General features: G+C 38.8%; 1 protein-coding gene across 5 annotated transcripts; it reads left to right on the forward strand.

The window, feature by feature from the left end:
* Positions 1-2,669: 2,669 nt before the first annotated feature.
* LOC104607155 (protection of telomeres protein 1a-like) lies at positions 2,670-17,775 on the forward strand. Of its 5 annotated transcripts, none has more exons than XM_010272699.3 (10): positions 2,670-3,158; positions 3,236-3,372; positions 5,573-5,762; positions 14,104-14,171; positions 14,410-14,498; positions 16,142-16,420; positions 16,509-16,588; positions 16,731-16,789; positions 16,998-17,159; positions 17,312-17,775. In XM_010272699.3, exons 1-10 carry the CDS (start codon positions 2,975-2,977, stop codon positions 17,522-17,524), a joined length of 1,461 nt encoding a protein of 486 aa, XP_010271001.1. In that variant the 5' UTR covers positions 2,670-2,974; the 3' UTR covers positions 17,525-17,775. The 5 variants fall into 5 exon arrangements, with proteins under 5 accessions (XP_010271001.1, XP_010271003.1, XP_010271002.1 ...); XM_010272701.3 differs by having other exon boundaries at positions 2,676-3,092; XM_010272700.3 differs by having other exon boundaries at positions 2,677-3,158; positions 16,512-16,588.
* The last annotated feature ends 70 nt before the right edge of the window (positions 17,776-17,845 follow it).

Here is a 17,845-nt window from a genome sequence, read left to right on the forward strand (position 1 = left end):
AATTGGGATGCCATTTCAGCATGGGAATTGTATTCCAATTTCATTGAATCAAACAACTGGATTGCCATTTCGATTCCAATTCCATACTTTTATTCCACGAACCAAATGACTCCTAAATTTCTAATGATGCGACTATATGTCATTTCGTAATTGTGAGTTTCCATTTTATTAATCCATCTTAGAGTACATTTGATTCATAATTAGAATTGGAATCAAAATCCTTTGATGTCCGAGTGGGAATAATCTTTTCTCATAATCTGTTTGATTCAGACATAAATTAGTATGGGAATTGGAATCAGTAGAAATGAAAGGGAATGTCTATTCCCTCAAATAGGGGAATGCCATTTTAACTTTATCCAACCAAACAGTTGGAATTAAAATAACCCATTTCAATTCCCATTCCAGACCCGTATTTCTGTGAGCCAAACAAGCCCTGAGATGCTTGAAACTTGAGAAGAACTTTAGTTATATTAGGCTCTCGTTCAAGATTGGGGAAAATGGTCGAACCTCTCTTGAGATTACTGACAAATACCAAAACCTCCCATGTCAGATGTGTTGGCCGTGATGTCTAACAAAATGTTAAAAGACTATTATACCCTTACATTGCAGACCTGCCATCTTTTCCTCACCACGTGGTTAATAGGTCCGATCTCTGAATTGGGATCTCCTGCCAATAAAATAAGTTCCACCACCCTACCAACAAAATCTGGCACAATACATCTCACCTTCAGACTGAGGTCATGTTTGGAAATGCTTAATTTAAAAATAAGTACTTATTTGAATAAATACTTATTTGCATTTGGCACCTAATTTTTTCAATTGCTTGTTTTAAAATAAGCACTTATTTTGTATTGGGCGTTTGGTAATCCTTTTCTCTAATAAGCACTTAAATAAGCATTTGTGACTATTTTGTCCTTCATGTTCTTTCAAATTTTTAAAATATACCTTTTGAAAGCGCTTTTATTAAATTACTTTTACAAAAATACTTTTATAAAAGTATTTTTATGAAATCACTTTTACAAAAACACATTTATAAAAGTACTTTTGTAAAAGCACTTTATCCGTAATGGTACTTTCTTAAAAGTGCTTTTGTAAAAGTACTTGTACTTTTATAAAAGTGATTTCATAAAAGTACTTTTATAAAAGTGATTTCATAAAAGTACTTTTATAAAAGTACTTTCGTAAAAGCACTTTTATAAAATTGAAGTAAGGATAATTTTATCAACTAGGGATAATTTTGGAAGAAAAAAATTGAATAAGTGTTTATTATATAAACACTTAAAAAAGCTGAAAATTTGGGCTTAAAAAATCCTTATTTTTTAAATAAACACTTATTTAAGACTTATTTCCCAAATACCAATAAGTGCTTAATGGCCCAAATAAACATTTTTTTTGAATGAACACTTATTTTTAAGCACTCCCAAACATAGCCTGAGACCCACCATAAAAATGGGACCCGCCATGTATTTTATTGGCAAGTGGTCTGGACTCTCTCTTTCTGGTGTCCTCAAAATGATAGCTTTACCCAATTGATATGTAAAAAATCTATTAACTTTGCAGTTGCAACAACCAGTCAACCACCACCCCCTGCTCCGCCTACTAGTGTTGTGCTGCCTTTCTCCAGTCTCCACCATTTCAATCACAACGAAGACCCCTCCATCAACCCATATAGAACCCTTAAGCTACACATCCTTATGCCGCTGCAATGCAATAAGCTTAGAATTCATTTTCTCTTCTTTTTCTTCTTCTTCTTTAAAGCAACATGTGTTTTTGGCGCATTGATCAAGTACGTGAATAAAAAAAGTTGAAACTAACCAGAAAAGGATAACATAATTTAGATAACAGATAATCGATAATGTGGATGGGGTTGGACCATTGGAGTGAGGTTGATGTCAACTATTCAATAACTTTACTTTGTTCCATTTAAGTCCCTTTAAGACGAATTTAAAAACGTTGGCATCAGACCAAAGCCTTAATGAGAGATGAGACGTGGTTTTCTTCTTTCCTACCACCCATCTCGATTCAAACGAGGAGTACAGGTGTGTAGCAGGATTCATCTAAATATCACCGTGGATTGATGGTTGAAGCAACATGAATCTTATCTATGAATTAAATAAAAGGCAATTTTCTTAAAGTACCTTATGGTTTAGCAAATCGACCAACTCTATTCTTTCTGTTTACGCATTATCTTAAAATACATTTCTGACAAATTATCATCATCGTTAACCACCAACAGAAAAATCAAATATAGAGTTTATATTCTTTAAATTTCCAAAATAAAACTCAATTCTTGAAAACTTTAAAGAACTGTTAGATGGTCTCAATCCATGTGAAGAATGGATAAGAACTAATTTCCTCTTTCAATCCTTTTCATAGGGAGACCAAAAAGATAAACCCCATAAGATTCTGGTGATGCAATGATGGCCGAAAGTTGCTATGGCGCCAATATTTCCCGTCCCAGTTCTTGCAGCGCTCCTGATTGTCTTCCTGCGGTAGTGGTGTTCCTCCAAAGGAGATCGTATGGGTATTACAGATAATATATCGTCAGAGAGCAGCAGCACCAACCCTTGGATGAATTAATTGGCCCCAGAACTGAGAACAAAACTAACTCCTCTGCAGGCAGGTTTGTGGATTCTACTGCTTCACCTTCCCTTCTATAGTGGGATACATGCGAAAATCTAGAAGTGGTGTCAAAAAGAACACTAGAAAATCTATATGTAAAATAATAAGCAGTTCGGATCGGCTGAACTTCATCACAATTGAATACACCGGTGCTCACTGTAGGCCCCGTATAGAATCTAATTGTACTGAATACTGTCGTGTCCAACCGTGATTGGTAGTTGAGCCGGGTGTGTACCCCCGCGAAAGGACTGTTGCGTACTCGCCAAGGAAGAAGTGGAGGGAATAAAAGACAGAGAAGACTGAAAGAGTGAAGAGTGGGGTGGGGTTTCATGTTACGGTCGGTTAATTCCCGATGAGCCATCGTGCAGATATAGTGCCTCTGAGAGAGGCTATTGATCTGGTCGATCACAAAGTGAACCTACTGGGTGTCATTGTTGAATTCGGGTTTCCAAGGAAGAGCATGGGAACGGGTATTTGGGATTCACCGTTTCTTTCCTCCTTTTTCAATCGCCTACATCAAGTTGTTCAAGTTTTTAGTTAGGTTTTTCGGATGTGTTTGTTCAATTCAATCCCATCTAAATTTTCGTATCTGATAGACAGTCTCCGGTTGCAGATTATGTCTGTGTGCTAAAGATAGTGGATGACTCGCATCAGAAACCTGAAATTTCAGTTAATATTTTTGCTAAGAACTTGGATGAACTTCCCCGGGTTTTAGGCCATGGAGATTTGGTCCATCTTTCTCGCGTTGTGGTATACTATATCTTTTTCCTGGAACTATTTCCATGGTTCTATACCGTTCAATTTCTTCATGCCACCAAAATGGGAAATTTTAATTTTAATCGCTAGATTTTGAATTTTGATCTTATAATCACTTTTGACGATATGCAAACCGAACTTATTAGTTACTGTCTAATTGAACGGGTTGTACTGGTTCATTGCATTGTATTTTGATGTAGTTTCATTTTCAGTGTGAAACCACTGCATGTGCGTGTTTTTTCTTTTTCTTTTTCCTTGTGCTGTGTCAAAAATGAGGGGTGCAAGTAAAGGTTAAGGAAAAAGAGGTGGGGGGGGGTCACCAATACAAGCCATCCATAATTATGAATGTACATGCTAGATTCACCATTGGTTTTTTACCTATTCCCGATTCATTTTTATACCCTTGAGTTTTTTTCCTTTATAAGACGAAAGTCATTCAAATTTCTTTTCTTTTTTTCGCCAGTGAAACAGTAGAAAAAAATGAAGCCTATAACCTTCTATGTCTCTCTTCTTCCCATAACAAAACTTCAATTTCTACTTATAAACCTGAAAAGTAAGAGTCACTTGGGGGAGAAAAAGTGAAAAGTTGCAAGCTCTATGGTTAAGCCATTTTGGGTCTACCCAAATGAGAAGTAGGTCTATGGAAGCACCAAAAAAAACTATTTATCCTATAAATAGTCAGATTAGATTGAGTACATTTTTAGGTTGTATTATCTGTAAAAGCAGCATCTGCAAAAGCCATTATTTTGGCTTGCACACAAAAGGGTGTAGATCATCCTATTTTTATTACCTCTTAGCATCTTTGATGGTAGCCACCTTCCTGGCTTATGATGCTTGAACATAGAATTGTGTCTTGTGAATAGACAAAGCCGGGTGTTCTTATTTTACAATAGTAGGGTTAGTTCCTTCTATACCAAAAGAAAGCACCAAAGTCTCCTTTAATTGTTTCAATTGCAATTGAGGCAGCGGGAGCTGCTAAATCAAAACCTTCTTCATAAGGTTCAAAATGGTGAATTAAGGTATGTTATACCAAGATCCTCTAGTCACTTTGCCAGTATATGATCTGAAAAAGGGATTCATATGGCTCTCTTTGCCTATGTAATAAAGGCCATTACCCATTACCCAATGTTGATTCCAACTATCTGAGGTCTTGGGAGGGGTGGACTGGATATGGTCCTAACCTTTGGCCTTTTATTTGCACAGTGGCTGCTCTCAGTCTTGAACCTGTGTTTTCGCACTTGATAGCCCAATATTTTTACTATTACACCAAGTAATGACCCTTTTCTTTGCCTATGTAATAGCCCCATGTTTTTTTGATGGTAGAGTAAAATAAATTTTATTAGCAGAAAGAGCTCATACCTGGCTAAGAGTTTTCATTCTAACCATCTTAACATGCATTACCCAAAACAAACACCAGAAATATAAACTGAATTAACTTTACACAGTTCCCCGAATAACCCCTTCATCTGATTGAAGATCACTTCTGTTTGCATAATTAAATTCTTTATGAGAAAGAAACCAAATCTGCTAAAATTGAACATATATCTGCCACTGTGTTCTGTCTCTGCCTATTTTTATCTTCAAAGGTTTGCCTGTTTATTTCTTTGCAAATTCTCTAGCATAACACAAAAAGAACTGCACTCCATTAAATCTTCAACCTCTTATAGCCCTTTGATACGCAATAGAGATTTACTTATCTTTGGCCCATGGAACAGGAAAATTACGACTATCTCAGCTCCTATGTTGTATGAAATCATACATGGACACTTCAAAAGTGAATTCCATATCTATGTTGGCTGCTTCAATTTCTAGTGTAAATTCAGTCTCCAACACCTTCTCTGTGCCATGTCCTTGTATCTTCTTAATCTGTCTCATGTATTTGTTATAACTCTGAAATGCCAAGCACTCAGCACTGATGAAAATGGGTTAAACCCCATTCATTTCTGAATGTCTTATCGTAATCATTAGGTGTATGTTTACTTCCATCTTGAATGCCAAAGCAGTGTAATTTTTTTTGAAAAGAACCAAAGCAGTGTAATTTTTTTTGAAAAGAACCAAAGCAGTGTAAAATAAATCCTTATAATTTTTCCATATTCTTGGGTAGGGTTCCATATTGTAGTAGAATTTGCATGGAGCACCTAACGCTTTGCTGATACATAGTTACATACCTTAACAAAAGATATGAATTCTGCAGATGAAAGTCTGTGATGGGGAAGTTTTTGCTGTTTTCAACAAGATGTTTTCTTCTTTTGCCCTCTTTCAAGGGAAAGCTAGTAACAACTTAAACCCATATCAAGTTTCCTCAAGATTTTGCCATGAATATCAGGATGATATGCTCATATCACATTTGAGAGCATGGCTGCTCAACTTTCAACTTGATGCAGGTATTTTATATGAAGTTACTTTTCTCACCAACCAACTATAGTTATTTACCTAAGATATTTTTTTGGAACAACATTGAAACATGCCAACATTTACCTCATGATTTTTTGACAGTCTTTATTTTTAAGTTCTGGTTTGTATGGACTTTCTTGCTTATGCGTTTCATGTGGAGTTATAAACACTTTCCCAGGAAATTATATGCTTGATATGTTTATGGAATACTTTTTTTTGAGAAAAAGTTAATCAGATTTCATTGAATAAAACAAGTACATGAGTAGATGTACTAAATAAAGGAAAGAGAACTTAAACAGCAGAAACGCAAAATTACAAGGGGGGGAGCCTGTTGCTGTATAAATTTCTAACTTTGCTCCAATTTTAGCTAATCCATCTGCAATATGATTCATCTCCCTCGGTATCCACATCAAATTAACATTTGAATTTTCCAAGGAGTCTCTTGCCTCTGACAGATAATGACTCAACCTCCACGGACCCCCTCCTTGTCTTTCTGAATGCCTAAACTTTTTATTATTCTGATACCAGTGAGCGCTGCCATCACTTCAGCCTTTGTCATTTCAATTTCTTCGATGACCTTAAAACATTTTTGCTCTAACCTTTTCAGTTAAATCCAGTATCCATACGTTATCTAATTATAAATTTACATCAAGTAAAATTTTGAATCTGTTGAAGTTTGACCTGCCATAGAATTCTGTCTTGTTCGTTGACTGTAGAGTAAAGTAGACAGCAAGAAGTAGGAGAGGAAAGAAGAAAAGAGAGAAGAGAGAAAAGAAAGAAAGGCTGGTTCGAATTAGGGAAAAAAGTTAATCCCTTGATTCGGCCAGACCTATTATTATATTATTGACTTATTGAAAAAGACTTGAGTGCCCTTCTTTAAGTAAGAGGCACTCGAACTAACATAACAGTACACATCAGCATTCTCAACAAGTACAAAGACTGAAATACCCCTTCACTAACACCACTAACACTCCCCCTCAAGCTGGTGAGTATATATCATATAATCCCAGCTTGTTACATATGTAGTCCACTCTCCCCCGACTCAAGCCTTTTGTAAACAAGTCTGCCCACTGGTTTCCCGTACTAACATATGCAGTTTCTATCACCCCATTCAGCACCTTCTCTCTCACAAAATGACAGTCAACTTCGATGTGCTTGGTTCTTTCATGAAACACTGGATTGGAAGAGATATGAACCGCTGCCTGATTGTCACAGTAGAGCTTCATTGGAGTACTGATGTCATATCCTATCTCCTGTAGAAGGTTCCTCAGCCACACTAGTTCACAAGCAGTATGTGCCATGGCCCTATATTCCGCTTCTGCACTGCTTCTTGCCACAACTGTTTGCTTCTTACTTTTCCATGTTACCAGGTTACCCCCCAGAAAGGTGCAATAGCCTGTGGTAGATCGTCTATCAGACATAGAACCTGCCCAATCAGCATCGGTGTATCCTTCTACTACCAGTTTTCCACCACTTCTGTACAGCAAACCACGACCAGGAGCTCCTTTCAGATACCTCACAATCCTTAGCACTGCATTCCAATGTGGGACCAAAGGTTTCTGCATGAACTGACTCACCACACTAACCGCAAATGAAATATCTGGCCGAGTAATGGTTAGATAGTTTAGTTTGCCTACAAGTCGTCGGTATCTGCCAGGCTCTTCAAACACTTCACCTATATCACTGCTCAGCCTCGTATTTGTTTCCATAGGTGTCTCAGCCGGTTTAGTACCCAACAATCCTGTTTCTTCCAGTAAATCAAGCACATATTTCCTCTGGCACAAATTAATGCCATGCTTAGATCTTGCTACCTCTATGCCCAAAAAGTATTTCAACTTGCCAAGGTCCTTTGTCTGAAAGTGTTCCTGTAGGAATGCCTTCAATCTGTCAATGCCCATTTTATCATTCCCAGTCACAACGATATCATCCACATACACCACCAATATTATTTTACCTGCCGAAGAGTCAAGACTGAAGACAGAGTGATCAACTTGGCACTGTTTCAGACCAAACTTCTTGACCACCTCACTGAACCTACCAAACCATGCTCGAGGGGACTGTTTAAGTCCATAAATAGCCTTCTTAAGTCTACATACCTTACCATCCTCCCCCTGAGCAACAAACCCAGGTGGTTGCTCCATGTAGACCTCCTCGAGCAAATCCCCATGCAAAAAGGCATTTTTGATATCGAGCTGATGGAGAGGCCAACCAGACATAGCTGCAAGAGAGATGACGACACGAACTGACCCTATCTTAGCAACCGGGGAGAACGTCTCCGTGTAGTCAATGCCATAGGTTTGGGAGTACCCTTTGGCAACCAGCCGCGCCTTCAGGCGCTCAACACGACCATCTGGCAAGTACTTAACACTATACACCCACTTACAACCGACAGCCTGCTTCCCAGGAGGAAGAGCGGTGAGATCCCAAGTGTGATTATGATGCAAAGCAGAGAGCTCTTCTTCCATAGCACGGCACCACTCTGGAGAGGTAAGGGCTTCCTGGACATCCTTAGGAACAACCACGGAGGATAACAAAGATATGAACTGGCGATGGGAAGCGGAGAGGTGGGTAAGTGAAACAAAATTGGAAATAGGGTGAAGGGTGCAAGTACGCTTACCTTTCCGTAAGGCAATAGGAAGATCTAGGTCGGAGGCTGGTGTCGAAGCTGGAGCTGGATCTGTCGACGGTGATGAAGCTGGAGGAGCTGCAGCCGGTACACGTGGGCGATGTGTATACACGTGACGGATGGGTGGACGGTCAACCAATGGTGGCACCGGAGGCAAGGACGTAGGCATGACTGGAACCAAAGGAGGTGGATCAGCCACAGGAAGAGGAAGAGGAGGTGGTGATGTGGGGGAAGCAGCAACACCGGACCCCACGAAGAACGGAGTAGACTCAAAGAATGTAACATCAGCACATACCAAGGAACGACGAGAACTAGGATGATAACACTTGTACCCTTTCTGAGTTCGGGAATAACCAAGGAAGATACACTTCATGGAACGTGCATCTAACTTGTCAGTCCCGGGACTCAGATTATGAACGAAGCAGACACACCCAAATACCCGAGGAGAAAGCGGAAACGGAGACATGTTGGGGAATAAGACACTAAAAGGAGAACGACCATCAAGGATAGACGTGGGCATCCGATTAATTAAGAAACAAGAGGTGAGCATTGCATCGCTCCAAAAAGTTTTGGGAACATTCATGTGGTGCATGAGGGAGCGTGCCGTTTCTACAAGATGGCGGTTCTTTCTCTCAGCAACCCCATTTTGTTGCGGAGTATAGGTACATGAAGTTTGGTGTATAATGCCATGTTGGTCCAAGTATTCTCGAAAAGATGAAGACAAGTATTCACGACCATTATCAGAACGGAAAATTTTGATGTGAACACCAAATTGATTGCGGATCTCAGCATAAAATTTCTGGAAGATGGAAAATAATTCACTTCTTTCTTTCATTAAATAGAGCCACGTCATTCTTGAACAGTCATCAACAAAAATAACAAAATATCGGTATCCATTATATGACATCACTTTATAAGGACCCCAAACATCTGAATGAATTAAAGAAAAAAGACTCGACACACGGTTATCGACCCTAGAACGAAAGGGAACACGATGGTGTTTCCCAAATTGACAAGACTCACAATCTAAAACAGAAAGTTGACTCAATGAAGGGACTAAGGACTGCAACACTTTCAGCGAAGGATGACCAAATCTACAGTGCCACTGGAGAGGAGAAATGGATGACTGAAGAGCCGTTGACGTTCGTCCACCACCATCAAGATAATACAGTCCACCGGCTTCATGCCCTCCACCAATCTTCATCCCCGTCTTGAGATCCTGAAAAACACACATAGAAGGGTAAAAAGTGATGGAGCACTTAAGTGACTTGGTCAGCTTACTAACAGACATAAGATTAAATGGAAGCTTAGGTACATATAAAACAGAGGATAGGGATACAGGGTCTAGGTCAACATTACCAACACCACAGATAGATGACGTGGAGCCATTAGCAAGGGTAACAGATTGTGATGTTGAGCAATGAGTGAGAGATGAAAACACACCTGGAGTTCCCGTCATGTGATCGGAGGCTCCAGAGTCAATAATCCAGGGGTTGGGTGTGGATGCCAAACAAGCCATACCTGAGTGTGCAAAGGAAGCTGTGTTCTGCTGCGACTTGGATTGAACAAACCTCTCATACTCATCACGAGGAACACTCACCATCTCCTTGCCTGGACCATCTGAGGGAGTAGAAGGCATCGGGTCAGCTGACCGTTTCTCCTGTGTAGGGCTGAAACTGGTGTCACTAGTCATGGCATGGTTGGCCCACGTCGAGGGAGGACCATGTAAGTCATAGCAGTAGTTAATGGTATGTCCATCCAAACCACAGTGAGTACACTTCCGTGGACCCGAGCCACGTCCTCTACCACGAGCTCCCCCTGAATCTCTGCCTCCAGTACGACCACCACCACGGATATGTGTAGATCCACCACTACCACTCCTGCCAGGCTGGGTTCCTCGAGTCCCACTTCTGCCACCTCGGCCTCTTGACACTGCAAATGCTGATTTATCGGAGACATTAGAGTCCATAGATCCAATGGAAGCCCTCCGAAGACGAGCAAACACCTCCTCTAAAGATGGAAGAGCAGATCCCCCTAGTATCTGGGCTCGTACTGGTTCATACTCAGACTTCAGCCCCACCAGAAACCGTGTTACATCAAGCTGCTCTCGCTGTTGCTGTTGAACTTTGACATCTGAAGTGAGAGGATGATAGACATTTAACTCATTACGGATATTCCTCACATTGGCATAGTACTCCTCAAGGCTCTGATTTCCCTGTTGCAGATTGAAGTATTCCTGATACAGTTGATATACCCTAGTGGTATTATCCTGACCTGAATACAGTTTCTTGGCATGATCCCACACCTCTTTGGCTGTGTCAAGAAACATGAAGTTCACACTGATTTTGGGTTCCATACTGTTCCACAACCATGTAATGATCCGTGCATCTTCCTGTTCCCAGTCTTCATACTCCTGAGAATTAGCGGGGGGTTTCTCCTCTCTTATATGCTTCACTTTCTTCTTCGCCTTCAGAAAAACCTCTACAGACTTGGCCCAAGGGACATAATTCTCTCCATTCAGTTTAATGGAGGTCATTTGGACATTCAGGTAGTCAGTAGATATCATGACACTAGGTTTACTATCACTGTTATCTGCCATTGCCGAACTCCCTTAATTCTGAGCACTGAATTAGGAGCACTACACACTGCACACTACACACAGACACTTCATCGAAATCTGCACACTGATTTCAACAGCTGAGAACTGCAACACCACAAACCCTACTCACCGAAGTCTGTACACTGATTTCAGCAGTATTAAATGTTGAAAACTACAACACCACAACCCCTACTCACCGAGGTCTACACACTGATTTCAGCGATATCAAAAGCTGAAAACCACACTTGTAACACCACCAACATTAATCCACAACTATAGGAAGCTTCACCATTAAGTAGACACTATTGCCATTCGAATCACACACAAACCAGAATAAACCCTAGCATAAACCCTAGCATACTGCAATCTGAGAACCCATCATGCGAACTGTACTACACCTCTCATGTATTCCATAACAAAAAAAAATATATAAAAAAAACTTTACCTCATCGCCTGAAGGCCAACCATACGAAGGGCTGAGACACCACTGCACCACACGTACCAGCCCTAACTAGGGCTTAGAAACCACAGCAACCAATCACCAACGACACAATCGGAGGCATAGAGACCTCCTAGGGAAGAGGGCGATCACTCCTTTTCAGCCCTTTTCCCAGTCTCCAACTCACAACTGAGAACCCCAAGTGAAACCCTAATTCGAATGCGCAGAAGGCAGAATTCTAGCAAGTCTGATTTGGTGAACCTAGCTCTGATACCATGTTGAAGTTTGACCTGCCATAGAATTCTGTCTTGTTCGTTGACTGTAGAGTAAAGTAGACAGCAAGAAGTAGGAGAGGAAAGAAGAAAAGAGAGAAGAGAGAAAAGAGAGAAAGGCTGGTTCGAATTAGGGAAAAAAGTTAATCCCTTGATTCGGCCAGACCTATTATTATATTATTGACTTATTGAAAAAGACTTGAGTGCCCTTCTTTAAGTAAGAGGCACTCGAACTAACATAACAGTACACATCAGCATTCTCAACAAGTACAAAGACTGAAATACCCCTTCACTAACACCACTAACAGAATCCAACACAACCACCATTTTTTTTTTATGGCTGCAGACTGCAGTGGCAAAAGACGTTCAACACTTATCTTTAGAAGCATTAAGTCATAAATTTTCTAAAATTTAAATGAAAGTGATCATTTTAAATATTGAGAAATGACATCAATTATATGCCTGTTGATTGGTAATGCTTAGCAGGATAGGATCAAAGGCAACCATCATGGTTCTGTGACATTTGGTAGAGAGAGAGTGATGCCTCAAATCCAATTACAATCTCTCTCTCTCTAGAAGGAATTTCTGCTACACCACGATCATTAAAATGCAGGACATGGTTTGTTAATGGTTTTGTACTTTGGCATGCTTTGAGCTTTATATTACAAGATTGGGGGTAGAAGGATTATAGTTTGATGGTGCTTTGGTGGATGGATCAAGTTGATCATCCTTATTCTGTTTGACTTGAGTGCAACTTAGGCTGTGTTGGGATCAATGTTTTAAAATGTGAAGGCGTGGCGCGAGGCATTCCACTACCTGGAGGCGTGAGGCGTAGTTCAGAAGCGGGAGGCATAGGCCTCAAGCATGTATTTTTTTTTTAATAATTATAGTGGGTATATTAATAAAAAATATATATTTCAAGCATAAAAACATACATAACACTTAAATGGCCTAATTTCAATTGTCAAATTGTCAATGGACTCAATACTTGATTTCTAAATCTCAAGTTTTCAACCCAAGTAGTCAAGTTCATTTCCACTCAAGTAACAACATATAATTCTTGATTGATATATAACAAAACAAAGTAAAAATAAATACAAAAAGCTGATCTACATCTCTAACAGAATAGAGTCAATAGACTAAATTAACATGTCTAAGGTTCAGAAATTCCAATTTAATATTATTCTTTAGTCACAAATGAGGGAAGAACAATCAAGAAATAATTTATTAAAAGAAGATAAGATAGAAGTTACTTGAAATTGAAGGCTGAAGCTGCAGCCAGCAGTGTGGTGTCTTTGCCTCTTTGGTCCTCTTAAGGTCTTCTAAAAAAAGAATAAGAAAAAAAACAGAGTGAGGATGAATGAACATAGCTGTGTGGAGTTTTTTATTTTTTTATTTTTTTAAATGTAGCTCTGTTCAAGCTCAAGACTGAACAGGGCTACCAAAAAGAAAAAGAAGGGAATGAAAATCAACCTGTTTGCAGATTTGAGAGGCTGGTTGAAGAGAAGCTTCAGCAGGTTCGAGCCCCAAGTTGTGTTAATTTGCTTCTTACCAAAAAAAAGTTGTGTTGATTTGCAAAATGAATCAATGGGGTTTTTTCCCTGTTCCACACTTAAACATTGATATAATAAAATGGGGACCACGATATAATTGTGGCCCCACCAATTAAAACATAAATAAAATAAGAAAATATTTTAAAATGTCACAAATGCAAGGCACACTCCTCTAGTATAAGGTGTGACAGAAGCGTACGCTTGCGTACACACCTTTCTACAGCAGGTGTTTGGTTCACGTGCTGGGATGCTTCTCCTAGCACCTCAGTGCGTTTTGGGAGTGCCTCGCCTGGAGGCACGTGCCTCCAAGCGTACGCTTCCCATGCCTTTTAAAACATTGGTTGGGATGGGCTGAGGTCAATCCAAGCCAAACCTGAGATAAGGTACCTCAACCTAATAGACCCTACTTGAGCCTCACCCAATGAGCCTACCTGACTTTAGAATATGTAACCCTAAGCTAAGCTGAGTAACCCAACCTTCATAATTGTGTTGAGTTGGGTTGGGTCAGGTTAGCCCGACAGGTGCATGACAACAAACTGCCATTTTTATAATAAACGAAATGGATTTGGTCAGGCTGTTGTAACTTTTTTTTTTTTGATAAATGTAAGACAGTAATTGTTATAAACAACCTATTAAGCATTACAAATTAAGCTAGGATATATAGGTTGGGTTGAACCTGGAATTGGGTTAGGTCAGCCCAGTATTTGTTGACCTACACCAGTTTGCACCACTATGACTGAATCGATTTCTTGTGATGAGTTTGTTTTATAAACCATTTGAATTTACTAACATTCTACTTTAAGCCATTAATTGAAGCTTCAACCTCTATCAATGCCTTCCAGGATCAAGTGAATACCTGCGGTCATTGAAAGATATAGAGGCGGGAAAGTTCTTTGATTTGATTTGTAAGGTAATTTACCCTATCAAAGTGCCTAGCAGCTTACCTTTGGCTCCAATTGCCTGGAATCTTGAAAAGGGTGAACTGGATACAGACCTAACCTTTGGCACTTTTTTGTGCAAAGTGTCTGCTCTCAGACTTGAACCCCTGTTTTTATGTTTGTCAGCAATATTAGACTGATGGATAAGATGCTTACTTCTATTCAAGTCAAATATACACCGTCTAACACATTTTTTTTCCTCATCAAAAGGTTCTGTATGTATACGAAGCTTCTAAAGATGAGTGGATACTCTTTGTATGGGATGGAACTGATACTCCTCCATTAAGTTTGGAAACAAAGTAAGTGTTGGTTAACCTGGTTTTATTTTTGTTAGAAGTTGTGTTTGTTTCTTTTATTGTAGAAAGCATATTAGCCACTGTTAACTCCACCAGTTTGAGCTTGTCTTACATTGCTGGTCCCAAGCCTGGATAAAACAGGAGGGTTGCGTCAGGTTGGCAGCCAACACTAAACTTTTGCCAAACTCTAATGAGCAAGAATCCTGAATTGTCTTTTCATGCTCATGGATATGGCATTTAAACAGAATGAAATGACAGAACAGGATTCATGTGGCCAACCCAATATAGTTGGGAGAAGGCTTGGATGATGATGATATTAGCTACTGTTGAAATTGTTCATCCTTTTTTATTTTTATTTTTTTTTGAAAAAGGTAAGGTAAATTTTTTGATAGAAATCAGAACCATACAGAGGACCTCCCAGAAGGGAGCAAAGACTGAGAACAGCCTCTCAGCTTACATTACAACTCAAATATACTAACAGATCTTAACTGAGACCCCAAGACCCTAGGCTGGATGCCTTTCACACCTGTAAGTTTATATGCACGTTTAGATACAATATGCATATAGACTATATTGAAGATTTTTTGGTGCACTCATGTTGAGATGATGATACTGTTTACTTGTAAGGGTGGCAATTGGATGTGTCTGTATTCCATTGTACATGCACAAAACATATTAAATATTATGCATAGTAAGAAACTAAAGACAGCTGGAATCCATACCCCTTGTTAGGCTAACCCTACATATTACAAAGATGTGCTAGTTTGGAACCTGCCATTTGTGTAATTTATTGTTTGTTAGGCTACTTAAGCTTCAACTCCTGTTTACTTTCCTTTAAGAAGAAATGTGCTTAGACACTTTAGAACCGTATATCCCTCCACTTCTTTGTGGTGCAATTGCTCTTATATTATATTACAAGCTTTGCATTTGGAAATGATGAAAAAAAAACTTGACTTGTCTTTGAAAGGTTCACCAAAAAGTTAGCTCCCATATTTTAGGTTCCCTCTATCTAATCATTTTCTTTTCTTTTTCTTTTTGCCCCCCTGCAAACTCAGTTTTTTCTATGTTTGTGATCAAGGTTTAATTTGAAGTTTACCTTTGTGTTCAAAATTGGTTTTAGGTATACCTAAATACATGAAGTTAGCTCTTTATGTAGCCTGATGTTCTAACATTTCCAAGTCTTGGATGCACTTTTGAGTTTTGAATCAGTTTTACCCACTTCTTCTGAAGTAGAAATAAAGAATATTGCCTAATTAGAAGTATCCGAATGTCGTACGGTGTTTTAGAATTTTGATTGGACCAGATGGTTGAACTGGTAAAATGATGAATTGGACAGCTTCAGTTCCTGGTTTTGGGGCATCTTGAACTGCCTGTTTAAACTGGAAAATGTGAAGGGACAATTTTATGGTTCCATATTTAGAACCTATGTGTTGGATAATAATAATCAACCAAACCTTATCCCATGTGTTGGATGGCGACATAAGGTTTTAATTAAAAAAATAAACATGCTTGTTGTGGTTTCATCCTCTCTTGCAAATTCATTGTCTGATTTTACAAGTTTCATGAAATTTGACCATGCAAAGTTATTAGATTAATGACATATGAAAAAGAGAAGAAAATACATTACTATTATTTCTGAATTGCAGGCTAGAAGATGAAGTTGAAAAGCCACTTCCTTTGAATTTTGAATCATTTACTTTACCAAGAGAGACCTTGTGCACATTCCCTCGTGTGGGAACCATTTTACGTGTGGTGCCTCGAGCTTATGAAAAACTTGAACTACACTTCAAAGATAGCAACCATTGGGTTAAATTCCGGAATATAAGCTGTCAAGTATGCTCAGGATTGTGGTATGGAATTTTAATGCCTAATTCAAAGGTCCGACTTTTGTCTAATGAGGATGACTTTGTAATAAAATGTCGAAGGTAATTGTTTCTTTATTGTAATTATGTTAATATGTCTATTTATGCTTTATTTGATAAAGGTTGTTTTGTTTTGCACATTTTCTTGAAGTAGGAATTATGATGATCGGGTATCAGCTAAAGTTGGGCGTTTGCCTTTGTCATTTAATCCACATTATTGCTGTGTTACAGGTGAGTATTTTGTTCTCAAGTATGCTTGAAACTATTTGTTGGCTCTCTTCATGGTACATGTATTCTTTCTAAACATAATGAGCATGGTTTTATAGTGAAAAGTGATTTTATTTTCTGCCTAATTATTTATTTTCTTTTCCAGTGACAGATAATGAAAATCTGCCATACATGACGCTAATGGAAATTCTCACTTATTCAGAGGTCTTGTATCATTTAAAAGAAATTCCCTTATATATATGTTTATGTTATATACCTTTTGTCACTTCTTATTGATTGTTAGAAATAAAATAGATAAAATCTTAAAACTAATTGATACCCAGAAGGCAATTTTTGAAATTCCTCAATATGCAACAATGTGTGAAGTTCATGTTCGAGTGATTGCAACTTTCAGATGGTATGTGTATCACAGGTAACTGCCAAATTCAAGTCTGTTGTTCGTGTTGTAGCTGCATGTCCTTGGAGAGCCGAACGGTTCTTCCGTTCACGGGTTGGGATGCGGAGCCATAAGATTAGATTTACCTTGGAGGATCCAACTGCAAGAATACACGCTTACTTATTTGCTGAAGATGGGGTAAGACTTCCCTGTGGCATCAACTTATTTCATCAATACACAATATTCTTTCTACATAAGCAGTAGCTTTGAAACCGTGTCGTTTTATAAACTATAAACAAAGGTCCACTAATTTGTTATTATGATTTTATTTGTCAATCTGTCAATTTTAGATGGAGTTTTTTGAAGGTTTTCCCCCTATTGATGTTCTGACGAACAAAAGGAACAGATTGCTCGGCATCATTGAAGGTGGAACCTGTAAAGGTGAGAATGTTCTAAGAAATCCTCCATGGGTGGAGTGTTGTATAAAATCCTATTACAAGCATAAAAATGATTGTTGGGGAAGCAGGCGTTTCCGGATCTTTGGCACTAGGCTTGTTTCATAAAGCCTTGGGCCATTTTTTGTATGTATTTTGCTGATACATATTTATTTTTTATATTGTATGCAAACAACCAACTTAAACAAAAACACTTGGAATTTTAGCCAATCCAATATTAGGCTCAGAATATGTCTATGCAGAATATCGTTGAGCAGCAATGTTGTGCTTGACCACTGCTATGTAAAGTTTTTCAGGACTGTACAGAGTACTATGGCATTATTGCTTTGTTAGACCTTGTGTGGTCTGGATTTTTTGATGAATGGTTTGGTGTGGTCTGAATCGAAGATTATATGCTCTCTTGTTAGCGTGGAGATGTTAGTTTCGCTA

Source organism: Nelumbo nucifera, chromosome 3 (genome assembly GCF_055504915.1).
Source record: "Nelumbo nucifera cultivar China Antique chromosome 3, China Antique-T2T, whole genome shotgun sequence".
NCBI lineage: Eukaryota > Viridiplantae > Streptophyta > Magnoliopsida > Proteales > Nelumbonaceae > Nelumbo > Nelumbo nucifera.